Source organism: Chroicocephalus ridibundus, chromosome 20 (genome assembly GCF_963924245.1).
Source record: "Chroicocephalus ridibundus chromosome 20, bChrRid1.1, whole genome shotgun sequence".
Lineage (NCBI taxonomy): Eukaryota > Metazoa > Chordata > Aves > Charadriiformes > Laridae > Chroicocephalus > Chroicocephalus ridibundus.
In genome coordinates this window covers 3,151,757-3,172,137 of record NC_086303.1, presented here as the reverse complement: position 1 = coordinate 3,172,137, position 20,381 = coordinate 3,151,757, and the positions used below count along the sequence as shown (strand labels likewise).

At 46.8% G+C, this 20,381-nt stretch overlaps 1 protein-coding gene across 6 annotated transcripts in view; it reads left to right on the top strand.

Moving 5' to 3' along the window:
• ANKS1A (ankyrin repeat and sterile alpha motif domain containing 1A) overlaps window positions 1-20,381 on the top strand; it is a 113,979-nt gene that overhangs the window by 15,528 nt on the left and 78,070 nt on the right. For 3 of the 6 annotated variants that reach the window (XR_010073844.1, XM_063356892.1, XM_063356891.1), the window contains exons 2-4: window positions 12,895-12,975; window positions 13,757-13,913; window positions 15,852-15,914. Coding sequence is in view for 4 of the 6 variants with exons in the window: in XM_063356892.1 (XP_063212962.1) it covers window positions 12,895-12,975; window positions 13,757-13,913; window positions 15,852-15,914 (301 nt within the window). In the remaining 2 variants the exon portion in view is untranslated. Of the gene's footprint in view, window positions 1-12,894; window positions 12,976-13,756; window positions 13,914-15,851; window positions 15,915-16,186; window positions 16,206-20,381 lie in introns of those variants that run through there. The other 3 variants (XM_063356895.1, XM_063356894.1, XM_063356896.1) reach the window with 3 other exon arrangements.

The following is a 20,381-nucleotide window of genomic DNA, read 5'->3' as shown; positions in this document are numbered from 1 at the left end:
TTCAGCCTTTTGGGCATCAACTGGAGGCGGCCACCGGGTGGAAAAGGAAGAACCGGTTTGCTGTGGGAGCGCGTGGGCTGGTGTGGTTTCAGGGGGAGGAGGCATGAAGTGGAGATGGCTTTGCCTGGGCTGGAGGTCATGGTGGCCAAGTGGACCATCGCAGCTTGGCTGGGAGAGGGCAGCTCTTTTCAGGAGTCTGGCACCGAGGGATGGAGATATATTAATTTCCTCTGTATAGAGCGTATCTAAAACTTAACCAGGAGGAAGTAGTCCATATTTAAATAAAGTATCACCTTTCCTACATGCTTCCAGGTACAAGGTTCCCTGTGAGAAATCCCAAGTTCCCACCAAGATGCTTATTAGATCAGGTCACTGCGGACTCTGGAAAAACAGTAATTTTGACTTGTTCTAATCTTGTTGATTCCGTCTGACAATGAACATGTTGCTGTTTTGCAGAGTAGACAGCTAGCAGAGGGTGACACGTTTTCTGCCATCCCAAAACACTTAATTGGTGCATCAATTCTCCCCATGGAGGGGGAATGACAGGCAGGGGGAGTGAAATGAACTCTGCCAGGATTTTATTTGCACAAGTTCCTTTTGGCAACGTTTTCACTCCAAACTCGGACCTTTTGTGTGTCTGTCAGAAGGAACCAGTGGAGATGGACACATATAGTTCAAGACACGATGCTCTATTTCTGTTGTTTGATTGTCGTGTCTCTTGGGATTCTGCAGCTTGTTAAACCATCTCACAAAAGAAAAAGGGGGAGGGAGAGTAGAGTGCGAGGCTGCCAGCTGTAGCCAGCTCAGCGCTGCAGCATCGGCTGCCTGGTCTTTTTGGATTAGGAATTTGTGGTTGCTTCCATTTCTCTGGAATTGCTGGATGGAGGGAAGGCGACGGGCAAGTCTTGCACCTTTCTAAGGAATTGTGCTTCAGCAGAACTTGGGAGCCTGCACCAGCTAGATGTGTCCTGTTAATTTTCTCTGTATCTAATTTTTTTTTTAAATTTTTAAGTACTTCATTTTCTTCCATTTAGTTGCATCTTCTCCAGCACTGTGGAAACAGGACAGCATAGTTTCAAATGAAGAGTGAGGAATGCCTACCTTAGCAATGCTGCCAGCTCCAGCTCGCAATTCTGTGATATTGTCAGCTCCAGGCTGTTTTATATGACATTCATAAGGCTGCTCAGTTTATTGAATTTCGGCAGGAATGTTTTGCTTCCTTTTGCTCAATCCTCAAACCCCCATCTAGTCAGATGCAAAAGAGGAGAATGCATTGCAAAATTGGCGTTTGGTAAACCTCGTTGAGAGGTTTGTAAGCGTTTTGCAAATGTTGTTGAATTTCTGTCCTCTCTTAGAGGTTGCTTTCCCTGCCTAGAAAAAGCAGCGCAGCTTTTCCAGCTTCAGGGCTTCAGGTAAAATCCTACATCTGCGTGTCGGGTGGTCGAGGTTCGCTCCCTGATGAATGTAGGTGCTCCTGGTTGAGAATACTGTTATTAAAGTACTAGTGGAGGCTGCATCTGGCATTGTTACGTGTGTTAGAGGCTAAATGCACGCTCTCTTTTTAGAAATACCCCAGTGAGCGTTTTCCCTTCTCTTTCCTTTTGAAATCTGCTCAGCTCTTCTGAGTTTTGTCTTCAGTTGAGCTAAGTGCCCAAGTCCTCAGGCACGGTGGGGTTTGTGAGCCGCAAATGCGAAGGACCCGTGGGTGATGCCATTTTGATGTTACCCTCCCATTTTCCCTTGTCTTCCCCTACCAACACGCTACCTTCGGACCGGGAGTGGAGAGGGGGATGCTCCCGACACTGTGCAGAAACCAAAGCTCCTGGCTGCTCTCCTAGAAGACGCTGCTTGGCTTTCCCTGTCTTGATGGGTGACATTTTTTTGCGCTTCTTTCAGAAAAGCTTTGTTTAGCGCTGGCCCCCGTAGTCAGCGCCGGCGTGTAGAGCCCGTGCTGTGTATGAACTCTGCTCCGTTGCATGTAATCAGCTGGAAATGCTCCCGTAATGGGAGCAGATTGCAGAGTGAGTGTCTGTAATGCTTTTAAGAATAAAGGGCAGCGTATGCACTCAAACCAGACCTGGTTTGTTTTGTTTTTTTTTTTTTTTTACTTCTCCTGCAGCTATTTATTTTGCCTCCTGCTAGGAGGGATTCTTTGATGTAGCGTAACATGCACGCGTGACCCATCCTTTCTGTGGCCCATCGCATCTTGCAGGGGGTGACAGAGCCCGCTGTCACCCCCCAGCATACATTAAGTTTAAAGAAATGCATTTCCACTGCCAGGAGCCATCTGTAAGGGTAGGGCTGCCCTCTTCCTAGTGTGGAATTTTAGCTTGGATGGATGCTTTTCTATTAGCGATGTCAACCTTATCTTGTTCCTTTATAGCGTGAGCCTGCACGCCCCAAGGTTAAATGTGTGGTTGTCGTCGTTCTTGCACCAACCCGAAACAACCTCCGCCTGGAGATGAGGAGTGGGAGTTGGTAGGCTGGTTTTGAGAGAAATAGATGAGCTTACCTTTTTTCCTCTTACAGTTCCTGAACTGATCCTTCAGGGGCTTGCTGTCACTCTGAAAATTCAGATTTCCTGCTGCCTGTCCTTAGCCAGTCACCACATCCGAGGAGCGAGCGGTTCTGCTCCCTTCGTAAAGAGAAGGAACAATTTGGCCATTTGAGGATCAGTTGCTGCGCAGTATTGCTCCACTGCTTGAAATGCTGCCTTTTCCACAGCACGCTGCTAACCTTACGCTGGCCGAACTCTCTGTCGGCGTTGGGCAACGAGGCTGGAGCTGTTGGCAGTCTTTGTTCCTAACTATTGCTTCACACCGAAAATGAGCTGGTGAAGTGGAGGCACTTGAGGGTTGGGAGCTTGGGGACTTGTAGTGCGCAGAGGGCCAGGCACAGTCTCTGGCTCCTGCTGTGTGTCAGCCAGAAAGTCGGACTGAATCTGAGCGTTTTCCCCCAAATCCCTTGTTGGTAGCTCTGCCTTTGCTGCTGGGTACCTTGAGGGCAAGTGTCTGATGATTGAGCCTGAGCTCCGGCAGCTCTTGGGGTGGGTTGTGGGGTTGTATGATGTCAGCTGGGTCATTTTCACGTGTCCTGCCCTTATTAATGTCCCCTTTTCCCCATCCTTTCTGGCATCGTGTACTTGAGCTCGTGATCCTATGACTTTGAGGAAAATTCACCTTGTTAACCTGTCTTTGGCTGTAGTTTATCTAGTCGGGTGTAGGGAAGGGCTTGGACTTCGTCCTCTTAATGTTGAGCTCTAACTTTTGTGCCGCACGCATGCAAAGTCGGCATTGCCAAATAATTGGGACGTGCTAAAGAATAAGCCCTGAGGCTTTCAAGACAGAATGGCTTGAAGCTCCTCGTCCTGGTCCTGATGCTGTCGAGGAAAGGGAAGATGTACCGGGAGGTGAAATGGCCAGAGGTTTGTCTCGCTGCTCAGACTTTACAGGGCATCAGTGTCCCCCAGCAGCTGCTTTTTCAGTTGTGCTTACCATCAGCTCTGTCTTGCCTGCAGGTATTAACGCATTCCTTCCATGCGTATTTCATTTAGTGCAATAGGATTAAGGCTTTTAATCTGTCTGTCCTGTATGTTTGGTCTCTCAGTTCAGCACACTTAGTAATATGGAAAGTACTCTACTACAGGGAAGGGTAGGGATAAACATGAGCCTTAAATGTGGTGTTAGCCGTAAGGGTGAGCTGTTTGTTCACTGTTCGAGTGGTTCTGTGTGTTGTCTACCTGTCTGTTTCTTAAACATGATAGAAGGTAAACTGGAAATCCTGTAATTCCCACAGGTAAAGCATGTGCCTTCCTCCTTCTGCCACATTGAAAAGCGTGTCTCTGGATTTTTTGCGGTGGGTTAGATGTTGGCCCAGGGTTGGAAACCTGCAGGATTTCAGTGTGATGGTGGGCACTGAAGAGTGGCTTGTTTGCTGGAGTAGCTTGTTTTACCTCGAGTAAAAAAAAAAAAAAAGTCAAGGAGAATTTCAGAAAAAAAATGCTTTTAAGCCAAGTGGTTGGATGTTATTAGCAAGGTGATACGTAGGATGCGTGCAGTGGTTCGGGGGAGGTGCAGGGACCGATCAAATAGCGTCAGAACCACCTTCTTGCTTGTGTGGCGATTGAAGAGGTCCCTGGAGAGCAAGGGGAACGGAACCAAGTGGGATGATGGCCAAAGTCCCGTCACGGCCTCAGAGCAGCTGGATGCTGCCATAGATGTTTGGGGTCAAATGGCCACGGTCAGTGGTCACCCCGATGGGGTCGTTCTCGGTATGTGCATGTGAAGGTGGTTTGGTGGTTTTTTTTTTTTCCTCTGCTGTCTTCATCAAAGACACATTCCCACCATTGCCCCTTCCCAACGTCTGGATTCTCCTCTCTCAGGGAAGCTTCATCTCTGCATCCCGCTGCTGGAAGCTGGGCGGTGGGACAGCTTCACTCTAGAGACAGTTACGTGTTTCTCATGTGCCAAACCTACTTCTTTTGGCCAAATTTTTGAAAGGAAAGAAATCCAGATGCACGTAGGAGATCAAAAAGTCACTCTAGTAAAAATTCACCCTCAATTTTCCTTTGTTATTGTAACATTAGAGCTGTGCTGTTGTTTCTCCTTCCAGCCATGCTCTCGTTCCTGCCAGAGAACTAGCTGAGATGGGAGATTTGCTTTCCTCTCTTTGGTATGCGTACATATCCGTGAATTTTCCTGTTTAATATGATGATGACATTTTAGTCTCATACTCTCACTTCACTATCCCTCTTCAAAATTTGAGTGCCAGGCAATTTTGGGTGGTTGTTTCCATTAAAAGTTGCAGATGCAGATAGTTAAGATTTGCTGATGCTGTCGAGTACTTCTTCACTGATCTAAACTGGATCTAAAATCCGTTGAAACAAAGTCCACCGGGAAGCGTGAGTTAATACTGCAGCTCCTAGGCGAGAGGAAAGTGTGCCCTGCCACGTAGAGCTCCGCGCTGTGTGCAAACAGACCTATATGAGAGAATTAAAGTGAGTTTTGTGGATACAGCTGTTGAAAACGCTTATTACTCCCATAAAACTTGCTTGATACACAAATGCAGCTGCAAAATAAACAAATTCTCCCGATGAGCACGTCCATAAATCTGGAAGTTGCTCTTAGGTGAGGACACTGCCCGTTCAAGGAGATTTTTACGCTGCAGCATCATGCTTTCAGCAGGCTTCCGCCGAGTTTAGTTTTCAAGATTTGTTAGGCACTTGTGCGAAGAAACGTCTGCGCTGGGGAAACCGTATTGCTTTTCGTGCACTTGGATGGAATTTTCTGGAAACAGCTGCCTGCAATTCGAGTGGGGGAAAAGCACCTCCAGCAGGCGCTGAATTCTTTGCAATGTGTATACTGCGTGTCTTCACCTGTTTGCTCTAATTGGAAACACAATTGTTGTTCCTTGATAGATTGACGGCCTGACTCAGCTCTGTCTGGTGTAAGCCTCCATTTCTGTCAGGAGAGAAGGTATGCTCCGGCAGGGTGGGAGAACAGACAGCAAGGTCTCGTATCGCTGCCCTGCGGATCTCTGAGAAGGGTTTTGTTACCTCTCCCGTTCAGTCCTGCTCTGCACGGGCTGACACAAATTAATCCCGTAGCTGTGAGATCCAGACTTCTGATCCCCAGAAGTGAGTTATCCCCCATGAACAGTGTCGTCTCCGCAGAGGCGCTGCTGTACTTCCGTCTTGGAAGGAGCCTGGAATTCTCGTGCTTTGTCCGTTTAGGAATGATGCTTTCCCGTCTGCCGTGTCCAGGTCCAACAGGCTCCAAGCGGCTGCACGTTTAATGCATGTGCCCCTTAACTTTGACTTTAACCTATGCACCGTGTCTCAAGTATCCAGATTTCCTGGAACGGTGCATTCAAATCCCAGTAGGATCAATTTGTCTGCTCTGGCGCTTTTGTTCTTTTCATGTTTGAAAACTGGATGCTTTGCACAGCTGTTTATGATCCCACTGTTCTTTCCTTATAGGTGTTGCTTTCCTGCTCCTGTGTGTTAATTGCCAGGAAAATTTCTGCTTTGCGGCCCAGAACTAACGGCATTTCAGTGGTGAATTTTCACATATCATAGGTGCTTTCTGGAATGGAGAGATATTGAAAGCAGCATGTAAATCTTCGCTGATGCTGTAGCAGGGCTGTACTCTTCAGCATGTTAATTCTTGTGCCTGGGGTCAGTGGTCTCCCATTTCCTCTAATTTTAAAGCACAACAGCGAGGACCCGGTGAGTTCCAGCAGGAGAAAACGTGGGCAGTAATCCCTCGTAGCCAGTTTAAGGGGACATGCTCGGCATTGCACCTATTGAGTTGTCCGTGGCCGCAGGGCCGACAGCCCCGTGAATCCAGATCTGCTTTTTAATTTACCCATAATCATTCGAGCTCTGTAGGCAAGATTTATCAGTGTAGGTTGATTTTTGCCGCGTGAAGGATTTTTCCACGCTTTTCCCAACAGCTTTGGGAATACACGCTGCTCCGGCTTCCCCACTTCTTTCAGCGTGAAAAGCTGGTAGAGAGCTTCAGCTCTCCTGAGGTCTCGCGGGCTGTGATCGATGGGTAGCGTCCTTGCTGGCAGTTCTTGCATGTTTTTTTCCCGAGTCTAGAGGCACTTGAGAAGCACGTGTAGTATTAGCTCAGATCATTCAGCTCCTTCCCTTTCATTCCAGCTTATGAAGCTGCATTTTTCAGCCTTGACAGTCAAGAAAAAAATTTTTGTTCTGAATTGTAGCCAAAAAAAAACCCCATCTAACCCAACAACCGAACTCAAACAATAAATCCAACAAAAACAATCTGCACCTCTCCCCTTGCAGCCCCTTGGCCCTTAACAGAGCTCTTCTGCATCAGGTAGGAGGTAGTTACTGTGTGTGGTTGTAAAATGCTTGGCGGCGTCATCGTGTTTGAAGTGCTAAACGTGGATTACTGTATTTTATTTTTTGCAATAGAGAAATGGAGGCAGTAACGTTGGCGGGAGAATTTCCTATACAGCAAATGCTTCCTGTGTAGCACTGGAATGTGAAGCGAGACTTCTGCATGTGTTTAAAATGTCTGGATTCTCTGCAAAGCATTATATAATTATCCTCTATATGAAGTGGCCACCCACATTTTCTATGGTATGTCTGAATTTGTTCTCGTAACTGATAAGACGCTACAGCTGTAAAATCACAATTCCAAGCGCTCAAATATTGTGCTTTTAGAGCAAACTCTGCTGCAGTCAGTGGAAAATACCGACAGAGGCAGAAGGCACCGCTTTTGTCAGGTGTTTTGCGATGACCTGGGAGCGACAGTCAGAACGAAGTGCCCGTGGAGCGAGGTCCTGCACTCCAGACTCTTCAGGCCTGAGCAGAACAGAGCGGGCACATGCACAGATTGTCTGTTCCTCAGTCCGTTGGGTGGAGGACAGTTGAGTTTGGGAGGAAATCTGATGGACAGAGGGAAAAGGGGGATGTGAAATGCCTAAGAGGATGATAGTGTGGACAAGAGTATAGGAAGAAGGCAGCCAAGGAGATCTGGGCGGGAGCAGTCATCCCAACTGACTGCCTTATAGCAAAGAAGAATCTGGACAGGGAAGCCGAGGAGTGTAGAAGCCAAGAATCACTGCTTTGGCGTTCTTCGCAGCCTCTACGATAGCTGGAATCTAACGCAATTGCTCTTCGCGCTCTCTCCTGAAGCCCGCCAAGAGGGGCTGAGAAAGTATTGCTTGGGACTGGGCCACATTCTCCCCTGCCCCAGGAATACTCCGCTTTAATCTTCTCCAGCCTTGCCTTGGCAGTTTATTTTTGGAAAGGCTATTGTATTATCTAGTGGTCGAGGCACGCAGGGAAAGGGGTCGTGGCTCCGTACCCCTTCCCGTCGGGGAGATGGATGTCGCACTGCCTTTCTCGCTCCACAGAAGCATTGAAGTGCAATTTCTAAACCTAAAGTCTCGCACAAAGCATTTGAGTTGTTTGTATTACCAGTCTATAAGCAGGAAATACCAAAAGAGGGTTGTGTTAGTGTTGCAAGAATCTAGCAGTTGTATGGATGTTAATAGCTGAGATGTCTGTATGGACTTGCTTGTGGTGTCCTCCGGGCAACGGACGGGGAGTTAATCCTCCTCCAGCCTCAACCGCCCTCGGGACACTCTGTCTCTAAGGCATTGAACCAAGTCTCCAAACATCTGGGGCCAGTTCTCAGCTGCTTCAGACTTCCTTTGTGATGCTGGGCCAAGTCCAAGTGTGCAGTGGTTTCTTGTCCCTGAAGCAGCGGTAGCACTGGTATGGTGCCTTTAGGGTTGCCTGTGTAAATACGCAGGGTAGCGGTGGCCTCTGCTCTGCACAAGTGACTACTGGTCCCCCAAGTCTGCTTCTGTAATCCAGATAAGAGAGGCTATAAATCAGCTCTGACGCTCATCCTTTGGCTTGAAAACATTGGGTTGTTTTTTAGGTGGCTTGGCCTTTGCTCTAGCCTACTGACCCAGACAATTTTGTGAGTAAAGTTACTACGGTCAGGAAGAAATAAATGGGAAAGCAGGAGGACAAATATGGCCTTGTTTAAAGGAACTATTGGGTTTTATCATGACCTAAAGCAATGTGCTTTATTCAGCAATTTTTACGAACAGGAAGCGTTATTTAAAAGGCTACAGCACTTGCTGAATCATGGAGCAAGAGAAAACTGAGTGGAAGAATTAGTTTGAACAGAGCAGATTTTGCAGTTTTCAGAGCTTTCCTTATATCTCTAATGTTCAGTCTTAGTTGCCTTAAACAGATAAATCAGAAACATCGTTAGAATACTACCTAATGCAGCAAAAAGGGAGCTGAAATCTAGGTAATCGGTTGAGAAGTTTGCTTTCATAACGGGGACTGCTAATATAAAAGCAAACCCCCCTCTTTGATGTAAAGGGGGTTTGGGGGAGAAAAGAAAGCAAACAGCGGTGGTAGTGGAATTGGCTCCAGACCTTCTCTGAGCTTTATTGGAGACTTGTATTTACAGCGTTCTCTTTCCTGTGCCGGGATCTGTTTTTCTGTTTAATCAGAAACAGCCCAAAATCACACTGTACGTAGATAGTACTTGGCTTTTTGCGCTCTGCTTCTCTCAATTGCTGTATTTCCATTTTACAGATGGGGAAAACTGAGGTCTGGGAGTAGAGCTTTTCCCAAGGCTACATAGCACAGAAGGGACTAAAGCCCTCGTGGCTTCCAGAGTCGTCATCTGCACCCTGCAAGGCTCGAAGAGCATCGCAGCAGTCTGGCGCTAGGATTTCCTGCATTTTGTTCTGTCTTGTCTATTTTTGCCAAAGGCAACGTTTTATACCGCCCTGTTTTGAATTATTTCCCCTCTGCCTCTTAAAATCAGGGCAACGGGTCTGTAAGTAGATATTGTTAAGATAAAATGATTCAGGCTTTACCAGTGCGTAATCTCACAGTGCCATAAATAAACGCTCATTTCTTCCTCATTTCATTTCTCATCTGCAAGCCCCTGGAGGTGATCTGTTCCAGGGGGAGGTGCTGGCCCCGGGCCTCGCTGGGAACATCTGCGCCGTAGCACAGCGGCAGGTCTGGGACTCGAGGGGGAAACCCCTCTGAAAGGGACGGAGCCCGACCAGCTGCTGTGGGCTCCTCATTGCCCCTCAGGGACTTCTGTCTCCATAAAACCTACTTAGGTGATTCTTAATGTCTGATTTTTATTATTCTCTGTGTCATGAAATGTGCTCGCGCTGGGATGACTCAAGCGGGGTTAGATACTTGTCTGATTTACTTGTAAATCATATATACTCTGTATTTACTTGTCTGATAGGAGTTCCCAGAGTGGGGCTGGGAACGGGGCTCCCCGTGCTCATGAGCCCGACATCTCGGAATCTTGCCGAGTTGCTCCCGTTGACTTAAACCTCTTTAAATTTCCCCTCTGGCCTGAAAAAGACCTGACAGACCCCTCACTAAAAATATCTGATCTCAGAGCACTTGGGGAGTACTCACCTCCTCCCTGAGTGCTCTGAGGGGCTTTTCCTAATATTTTAAATTAGAGCCTGGGCTTTGTTTCCAGCAGTTCTGCCACAGTTCCTATGGATTTTGCTTGAGATGTCATTGGGATCAGATGCACCAGGCACTGCAAATAGTGCTCTGGAGGAATTGCAGAAGTAACATCCCTGTGCTAGTGTTTTTCCAGCTCCTAGTTTCTGCGGACCATCGTGGAGTTATTTTTCTGTGTCTAGATCTAACATGAGAAGCGTGGGATCTTATCTTAGTCTGTCACTTTAATGCTATGCATTGCATAAATAAAAATGGGGTGAAAGATTTGGTTTGTTAACTCAGGAGAAGTGCGTGGCTTCTAGCAGAGCTGGAGAGGAAGAGGAGGGAAGAGGCTGATAGACTTCACTGCGCTCCTCACATCGAAATATAAATAGTTCTCGTCTTGGATCCTTTCAGTCTGAACTTCTGGGTGATTTGACCTTTCTTTCATAAAAAGCTTTCTTTATTTGCAAGAATTAAAGGGCAAGGGGGAGGAAAGGACACAGCCGATTTTTTTTTTTTTTTTTTTTATATCTTAAAATCTTAGCAGTGGGTATCCAGCTCTCGCCTTTGAACTAGCTTCATCTTGGACTCCCAGCTTTTCTCCTCCTCTGAGTCCATTGAGTGAACTTTGCATTTTACTCTAAAGTGTTAACCAGAAAATTTCTAAGGATGTTTATGGAGGTGTTTTCTCACAGGGAGACAGTGTCCTGGTGCAGACGGATATCCTGGGCTCCGCTCCCCACTCGTGCTGCCGACCGGGTGGATCGCGTTGAGCCAAGTGACTTGGTTTATGCCCATTACACCACTAACCTTGGTTTTCTTTACTTCATAGCTTCAGCTGAAAGAAAGACTTGTATTAAACGCTGCTGCTTTTTCATAGTATGCCCTGAAGCTTTTTCAGCTCGGCATCCAAACACGGCTCCGTTTGATATGTAAAACCACTGGACTCTCTGGTTTTGGTCAGCCTTTGCGAGGGGACGCGCAGGCGCAGTATTTATAACCGCTCCAGACTACACGCAAGTCATTCTGGCACTAGTTTTAACCATTAATTGCCGCTTTAAATCCAGCAATAAATTATTTGGGCAACCACAGTGCGTGAGCCCACTGCCAAAAATAAACCAGAGCCTGAGAATTACTCAGGTCCCCGTCATACTTCAGGGCTGCTGCAGCTGGATGGGGTCGGGCACCTCCTGGACTCAGTCTCATGGGTTTTGTGGTGTCTCACGTATCTTCTGGACATAATTTAAGCCGTCGTCCCGCAAATGATGCGCGTAGCACTTGAAATGCGTTGCATGCGTGTATGGGTTTGCCGTTTGCTTGTGAAGCACGGGATGGCATGTGGGAATGCCTCGGGATAAGCCTTCTGATCCGCTGCAGATTGGATTTTGTGGCTTATTTCCCTCTCCCCTTGGATGAAGCTTCCCAGTAGCTGCCTCTCCTCTAGCGAAGCTCCCGTCTGTCTCGGGACGCGAAGCCTTTGGTAATGCTCTGCTGGATCAGGAGTCACTCGGAGGGCAGAGACTTTCAGAGCGTTTTCCTGAATCCCACCTGAAATGTGCTCGCGAATAAGCGTGCTGCTTAGCTTACTTCTGAATTTCCACTTGGTCTGCAGGAGATTCCTGTTGGTTTGGTCCCTTTCCTGCTGCTTTTATACACTGCTCTAGAGTTTTTTCTGGCCAGGAGCCCTCCAGTCATGACTGTTATTTTAGAAAACCTTGTTACTGCTCGGGCTGCGTCGTACAGTGATTCGTAGCGATTACATGCTGGGGAGGAAATGAAATGATCAGGAAAGGCCTACTTCATAAAGAGCAACAGTTGACTTTATTTTAAAGCAATTAAATTGGGGATTAGAGGGTGCCGTTAAATTCTACCCCGACTTAAGGAAAATAATGCAGGAAAATGTACCGTATTAGCAAAAGCATGGTTGTCTAGGCTTATAATAAATCCTGTATAGTTTTTGAAGGTACTGAGTTTAAAGCAGGTCAGCATACAAGGAGCGATGGGTTGTGAGGGAGAGGGCCATCTTCAGGAAAGGTGAATGGTTTCAATTTGCTTATAAGAACGTATCGATTTGGGTTCGTGTGCCTGTTCTGGGAGAGGGTGGCAGCGCTGGTGAGGGACGGCTCCAGCGACAGCAAGCTCGAGAGCGGTGCCAGCTTCTCACACGTGCCTTTCTCCGCTGTTTTAAATAGGGCACCTTGCAGGGGTTAGAGGGAAGATTAATCCTCTGGGGTGTTAATCCTTAAAGCCTTAAAAAAAAGTGTCTGACTTCTGAACAAGGGAGGGAAGTTAAGCAATATTCTCAGAAGTGCTCAGAGACCACCTACTCTTTCGTATCGACTGCCAGCAGCTGTCAGATGGAAATGATTTTTGGACAGCCAGAAGTCGGCGTGGAATCACGCTGGTGACCAGGAGCAGGCTTTGTATCCCGTGGTCTTTGACTTACACCCCCAGTGACTCCTGCCATGGAGGGAAGAGGGTTTCCCAGACTCATCAAAATTCTTCAGCGGGGTGTGAATTAGCGGTGGGTCGATGCTTTCCTGTCTCTTGTGGTTAACTTTAATAGCCGTGTTCCTCTGAAGATGCTTTTTGCCAAGCACATGTATGGCTGAAAGATGCCTAGTAGCAGGAGAACGTGGGAGCTCTGATTTAAAACCGGGATGGTCAGACAAAGCGTCGAGTGGTGGATCCCTGCACCGTAGGCTGTGTGTTTTGTGACACTAACCCTCTGCTCGACGCAGTGCTGTGCTGTCTCTTCTCTGTATCACTACTCTTAACCGCAGCTCTCCAGCCACTGGTTTGCTTCCAGATAACCAGCTCGGTGTGAGAACTCTGCTGAAGCTTGTCCTCGCCCGCTGTCCCTGTTTGCTGTACGCCTAAGTGTTCCCTGTCCGTTTTCTGTCTTGCAGCATCTGGAGAGGGCCAAATGTGAACTGCGTTGACAGTACTGGATACACTCCACTGCACCATGCTGCTTTGAATGGTCATAAGTGAGTCATCTTAAATGCCTTTGATCACAGGGGATACTGTGTGCTTTACAAGCTACTGTTTCTGCGCAATTCATTCACCGGCCTAATGCTGTTTCCACTGAAAATGTGGCGATGGTGCAACACTACACCATCTTCAGGTCAAAAAGCGAAGAACATCGGTGCACTGAAGCTATAGAGGCACTGGCTGCTGCACAGTATGAGTGTACCTCTCCAAAAATTTGGTGAAACACTGAGGCTTTCAACCACCCTTTTATTTATAAGCAATTTGGCTAAGACATAACAACATATCAAAGGTGGCTTCTCCAGTAACAGTCCTCTGCAGTCTGTCTGGTGTCCGATGTGTTGCTGTGCCTGCACCACGCAAAATTTGCTTTCGTGCATATTACGTTTTTGAGTAACTCCAGGCTTCACTGTGGTAAATCGTATTGTTCATTGCTACCAAAGATACTGAGAAATTGAACAGAGTTAAAATCTTTATTCATTTTCATTGCGTCGGTGCGATTCACTTTTCACCAGAGTGGCTTGTGGATGACTTCAGCCCCTATTCAGCTCCACTAGTATGAAGGTAACACAGATCTTTCCTGAGCTCATCCCAGCAGTCTTCCTTTTTTTTTTTTCCCCCCTTGGGCAGCATTTAATAGGAACACTTTAAAATCACATTTCGAGAGGATCTCTGAAATACCCCTTTGCAAATTAGCTTTTTGTGAAATACTTACTGCAGAATGTGAGCTGTGAAACAAAGCCTGAATATCGTATGGACTCGAGTTTCCTTCTCTTGCAGGGATGTGGTGGAAGTTCTGCTGAGGAACGACGCGCTAACCAACGTAGCAGACTGTAAAGGCTGTTACCCCCTTCACCTGGCAGCTTGGAAAGGAGACGCAGACATAGTGAAGCTCCTCATCCACCAGGGACCTTCGCATACTAAAGTGAACGAGCAGGTCTGCCCGTTTTTCTCTAATATATCATTGAGTTGCTTCCCGCGGATGGAGAGAGACTACTTCAGCTGACTCCTGAGCCTTCCCAAACTAGTAGCAATTGTTATAAAGTCCTACATGCTAATGGGATAAGAAGGGCACTGCCAAAAGCAGATCCCTCCAGTTCTGAGTTAGTGGTTGAATGAGTGAGGTATATATGTTTATACAGAGATACAGAAATATGAGAACCACTCAACTTCTGGGCAGTGGCCTCCTGCTTTCATACCGGGCTTCCAAAACTAACCCATAGTTTTTCCTTTCAGTTGCTGGATAGCTGAGAAGGTTTCTAGTTCTGTGAAAGGATCCATTGGCTCCCTTCTTTGAGAACTAATCAAAGCAGCTTTGTTTAGTCTTTGTTTGGCCACGCTCTCTCAGCTACTCTCCTGGCTTGTCTCTAGCACTTGCTCCAGTTAACTAATTAAGTTGTAAGATCATTTTAACCCTACTTGCCCCCAGATAAACCCCTAGCTTAATCCTAAAGAATTGTTTTCTCAGTCAGGCAAGAAATAAAACTCCGGTGGGTGTCGTCCCTCTGTCAAGCTGACAGTTTTGGTGTAGGATGAGGAGGGATTGATTTGCATGAGACAGCGATTCTGTACAGGGGCTGCTGTGTCCACCTTAGAGGGCTGGCTCCTGTGTGACTTCCCCCTGGAAGTCAGCAGGTATCTTACAATTCCAGGGAACTTCTGAAATGCTACTGCTGGAAGACCCAAATATATCTATCTTCTTTTTTTTTTTAAAGGGTTTTCGATAAGGGAACTGGTTTACTGCGTGAGGCCAGTTGAGCAGCGTTACCGCACCAGTTACGGCTGAGTGCGCTTGGGCAGACGTGCAGTAATAGATCCAAATCGGACAATTAAAGCTCCACTAGCCCTTGGTTGTCCTGTCCCTGAGGCAGGAATAGCTAATGTCCCTGTGAATCAACTCCTGAACCACTCGGGTTTTCATCCAGGGAGGAGAGGAGTAAACCAAAATAAGTTTGTCTGCCTTAGTGCCGCAAGGCTAAAAATATATTCATTCAGAAGTTAATTCACAAGTTGGTCGGACACTCATGGCTCAAGTTTAGCAAAATCTGTCAAAGTCAAGATGAGCAGCTGGGAACTGCGAGTTTCTGCTGTTTAATTTTGATCTGCGGTGTATACTTGTCAGAAGCCGAGGAGCAAAGCTCCCTTCAGAGTTGGATGCAGGAATCCTAATCCTGCTTCCAGCCGTACCTTGTGGGCACCAAAGTGCCGTACTTAAGTTTTCTGTTCCTCAGTGTCAGACAGCTGACTTGATGCACCAGGCTGCTCCAAGGCGAAATGGTTGCTTCTAAGGCATCACAAAACGAAAAATATCATGGTAATGCTATTCACTACCACTCCTCGATTGATCAGAAATAACTAAAATGCGTGGTTTAATGTCTTTGATAGTTTTCCAGTTTGGGGCTGTGGTTAATAACATCTTCAGGCAGAGCTGCAGGCATTTGGTCTGCTGAAATAGGTTTGAGAAGTGGAGTTAGCTGTTTCTGATCAACCTGATAAGAGTCGACCGAGGGCCCTGAGCGTAAACTGTTCTGCTCCGAGTAGGACAGGTACAAGGCAAACACAAATGATTAAAAGCTTAGTGTAATCCTTCCAGGTAATGTTTCATTAATGCCTGTTTAGTAGGAGCCTTTTTAAAGGAGAAAAGTCAGCTGAATAGCCCGTGCTGCTTGTGTTCGGAGCCTGTAAATGGGACGCAGTGTGGTTCAGGTTACAGGAATCGGCAGCTGGAATGGCTTCGGCTGGTAATAGCTTTGACTGGAAGGAGATGCTGTGTTCTGTCATTTCCACCCCTTGGGAGTTCACCCATTGCTTTGTTGCTATATCTCACCCATTTCATTGTCACATTTTTTTTCTTTTTTCCTCTTCCTTTTTGTAGAATGCTCTTGAGATCAAAGAACTCAAAAAGTACGGCCCCTTTGACCCATATATCAATGCCAAGGTGTGTACTTTGCTGTCAGCATTTCACCGCATCATTACTCCAAGCTGCACTCGCGTGCTTCCAGGTGCAATGTCAGCCAGTTGCAATAAGACCTGTTGGGTTTGCAGCTGCTTGGGGGACAAGGAAAATGCGACCGTTTATTTACTGTGGGCTTCTTTCTTCAAAGCAGTTATAGAAACATAATTTAAGGGAAGCTTTTCCTTACTTACCTGGGGGCTCCTTCATTGCTTAGCCTTGTAGGACTCACGGTGATGGTCAGTTTGCTTGATTTGGCTGGATGACTTCCCAAAGGTAACGTTATTTCAATTAAAATGCTTTAGGTTTTGTTTCATGTGCTAATGTTGCAAATGCAAAGAGAAGGAAAATTTTTTTTTCCTGCTTAAACATGGATGCGTTTTCTCTGTGGGCTGTTTGGAGTGAATTTTCATGCCTTTTCTCCTACAAAATGCATAACGTATTTGTCGTTTGAATGGACAGTTAATACTTTTGGTGGTGGTGGGGAGAAGGGAAGGCAGTAATGTTCACGCCTCCCTTCCCAAGTCCTTCATGTCCTGCTTATTGCATCAGTCTCTCTTTTTTTGATGTTAAGTCTGTGTCGTCTGACCCTTCAGCCCTAGTCTTCTGTTCCTGTTCTCTTGCCTGTTTTGCTCCTCTCTTGCTTTTAGTTGTTCTTGAGCTACAAAAAGGCATGACACCGGCACTTACGATGCACTGATGCTGAGCAATTGGGGAAGCAGATAAGAAAGTTCCTGGTGGTGTTTTCTCAGACACCGTTTTTCATTTTATGATGGCATAATGGTCTGCTGATTTATCCCGAGATACTTCTGCTCTCAGCCCCCGCGCCACGCTTGCTTCCAGCCAATTATTTTGGATCCAGCCATCCATGGCAGATTTCTGTCTCTCAAAGTTTAGTTAAAACTTTCCCTCTGCTTGATCTGCAGTACCTTCAAAACACACATTCAAAATTCCTGCGCTTGCTAACCGCTGGGAATTGCGTTTGCTTTTGCAGACTTCTGCTTCAGGAAATACTCCAGGGCATACCTCTTTAAGCACAAATAGATTTACATGAAGCTCATCCCTATCTGTGATTTTTACAAAAATCCAGACAGGAATTTTGCAGCAATAAACATTGTCTGGGGAAACATCGTAGTGGAGCAGTTCAGTTGCCTGAAAGGAGCTTTCTAAAATGTCAGTAACAGTAAAATCTTACACACTCCAGCACTGAAATGTTGAATGAAGAAGGAATATAAAGATGAAATATCCAGTGAGCTCACTTTCTTGGGGATTTTTGTTTACAAAGCGTTCTGTTTTGGATTTTATATTTTTGACAAGTGGATTATTTTTGAACTCAGTTCAGTTTTCAAGGTGACTGTAGTGTTCTCGAGGTCAAGGCTAGAGTTTTTGAACTCTTTTGTTTTAAGGAGAGAAATGTGCCTTATACACAACCTGTTGGGGTCATCGCAAGCTCTGACCGGTTTTTCACCAGTTTCTGACCAGGTTTGCTGAAGAGCGTGTGGAATGATACCTGTAGTACAAACCCTGAGGTTTTCTCCATCGCTTGGCTGCGGGTGGGAGACCCACAGAAGCCCCAGGTGCAAAGCGTAAGAGCCTTTGCGGAGTTGGTGCTTCCAGCTTCTCGGCTCCCCTGCAGGTTGGGACGTCATACAGAAACGATTGAAGTGGGGTGTTTCATCTTTCCAAACACTTTGGGATATTTCGAAGAGCGGAAAGCATTTCTGTAAGGCTGAACTACAATTTAATATCCTGTTGAGGAAGAGATAAGAAAACCAGAAGCTTCTTGCTCTCCTAAAAGTCAAAGAAATAGTTATCAGCTTCTTTTTATGCCCCTTCCTTTTCAACATCTTGAGGTTTCAGCAAGAGGAGTGTCTGCAGCGTGTCTATTATGGGCCTGAAGGACTTCTGAAAAGCAAACAATAGAAGCAAAGTTAAGAGGTGGAGCAGCGACTTTGCTTCAGTAATTCCTGCTATCTTGAATTTTGTTATTTAATTTGTGTGAAGGAACCAGCCAGCTGAGCAGAGCCAAAGCAGAAAAAGCTGTCACATAGCTCAGGTTTGTGCAGTGCACAAACTACCTTTGTCTTTTTCTAATTGGAAGCAAATGAATCATGCAGATTGGATTTAGAGTGCTATAAATCTTAATGGGCTGCTGAGAAAAGTGGAAGCCAACCATCTGGAGTCTGCAAATGAAACCGGGCAGCGAACCCACCCGCAGAGCTCCCGAAAGCTTGTTGGACATATGGGGATCATTTTTCTCCTTTTTTCTTTTTTTTTTTTTTTTTTTTTTTTTTCTGAAATGTGTTTGGCATTGTTGGGCACCTGTAGGAAGGAAGGAGGCCTGTTCCTCCTTACTCTGCCGCTGGCAGTGCCGTGATGGGAATCCTGTGCTGCAAGGGGAGGGGAGGAGATGGTAGAGCTGGGCCGGGCAGCTCCAGCCAACTCTCCCAGCCCGCTCTGTGCCCAAGGTTGTGATGTGCCTTGGGTGTCACCTCCTGGTGAAGTTTGGATTTTGCTTACTGTCTTTTTTTTTTTTTCCCTCTCATTTCATCCTGCCTTTAAGCAAAACTTTGTGGAGCGCGTGCCAGCAGGATCAGATGTGGCTTTAGGACCAGATGTGGCACCGGAGCAGCAAAATGACAGGTTCCTACTAGGGCAAACTTCAGTTAGACATGCATGCACGGACAAATTTCCTACAAAGGGATCTCAGAAATAAACTGGATGGAACTGAAGGGTCTTGTAGCCTCTTTCCCCATCTCCGAGGCAGGATCAGGTCCACCTGAACCATTCTGGGCCAGTGTTTGTCTGGCAGCTTCTCAAAGACCTCAGAGAGGGACAGCTCTAGTTTCCCTCGGCAGCTTATTTAACCGTTCAAATCTTTGCAGGTTAGAAAGTTAGAAAACTTTCCCTTATTTAAACAAAGTCTGTCTTTCTTCAATGGAAGCCCCCTTACGGTGCGTTAGGAACAGGGGTGCAGGCAGATATACTTTCAGGGGTTGTAGATTTCTCCATTTCAGCACCTGATGGAGGAGCGTAAGGGCTATGGTATGTGGTTTCTAGTTACCAGGGCTTGAAAAATTCGATGGAGCCCATATGAAAGCAGAGGCATTTCTGCTGGCGTTCCCGTTTTGTGGTCTGTAGGTGGGCATCCTACGAGCCCAGTTTCTCGCTCCCGGCTGTGAAGTGGGGGGGGGATGCTGTGATTCCTGCAGGAATGCAGCCCCTGGGCCCTGTTGAGTCCTCTGTTTTTCTAAGAAGTAGTTTTGAAATTTGAACCCATATGCCTTCTGGCTGCTGGAAAGGAATGTTCATTTTCCATCTCTGATAAATACATATGTCTGAGCGCTCGTGCTCAGTGTTCAAGCTCCGCTCTGGTTTGTGCTTAGGAGAGGCGATGTGGGGAAGGGAGGCAAACTCCCTTGCCTGGCACGGCTCTAGCATTTTTGGCTCCCCCAAGCTCTCCTAAGACGAAGGCAATAAAGACTTGTGCAATAGCGGGAGTTTCCAGTACACAGTTTGTGATGGGGAAAGACTTGCTGTAATGATTCAGGGGAGTTTTACCACCTGGTGATCTCTGTTGCAGGAGGAAAGTCTGGGGATTTCATCCCAAGCGTCAGAGCCCTGACCTGCTTAAGGAAAATGAGACTAAATTGCAGTGAAGGTGGGGGAAGTCTTCAACAATTATGTTATTAAAGGGTGTTGTGTTCACATTTCAGAGCTGTCAGGCAGGTGTTTGGAGTTGCTGCGTGCTTTAAAGCACCCTTGAGGGATATGGTGTCTGTGCCAGGGAGGGATGAGAGAGGGATGGTCAGGCAGTGGAAGTCCCCTGTAGTCATGGCTAGTGTGGCATGAGCAGTGCCTGCCCTGCGTGGCTCTTTGGCAGATCCCCCTGCTCCAGAGGGGCTGGCGTTACCGACTCTTTCCACAGGAACTGGCCGGGAGCCTCCCTGGTGCTGGGGGGCAGGCTGGGGCCTCGGGCTGCTGTGTCAGGGGCTCGTCGGTACCCGGGTTCCCTTCGCTCTCAAAGGAGAATAATGCGATTTACCAACCTTTTAAATGCCTCGAGACCAGCAGCTTAAGCTGACTGATAGCTGTAATCTCTGTAGTTCTTTCTTCTCTCCCCTTCTCCCTCCATACGTGTATTTTATGTGCGGACTTCTTTATTCTCCAGTAACTTCTGTCCACTTGTATGTGCCTTCTTTCACCATGGCTGCCTCTGCCGCTCCAAGTATCGAGCCTGTTTGAATTTTGGTGCTAACAGTGATGCCGTGCCCTCTGACATGTCTCACCTCTGCATGTGGCTGTTGCTGCTCCCTGCCTTCTGAGTCTTAGCTTTTATACAGGCTGCAGCTGCGGAGCCTCTCCAGGATTCCTCGCTTCCCTTATGCTTTTCACGTGGCTGAAAAATGATGCAAATACCAGATAAAAACAAAGGGGAGTTTGCATGCATGA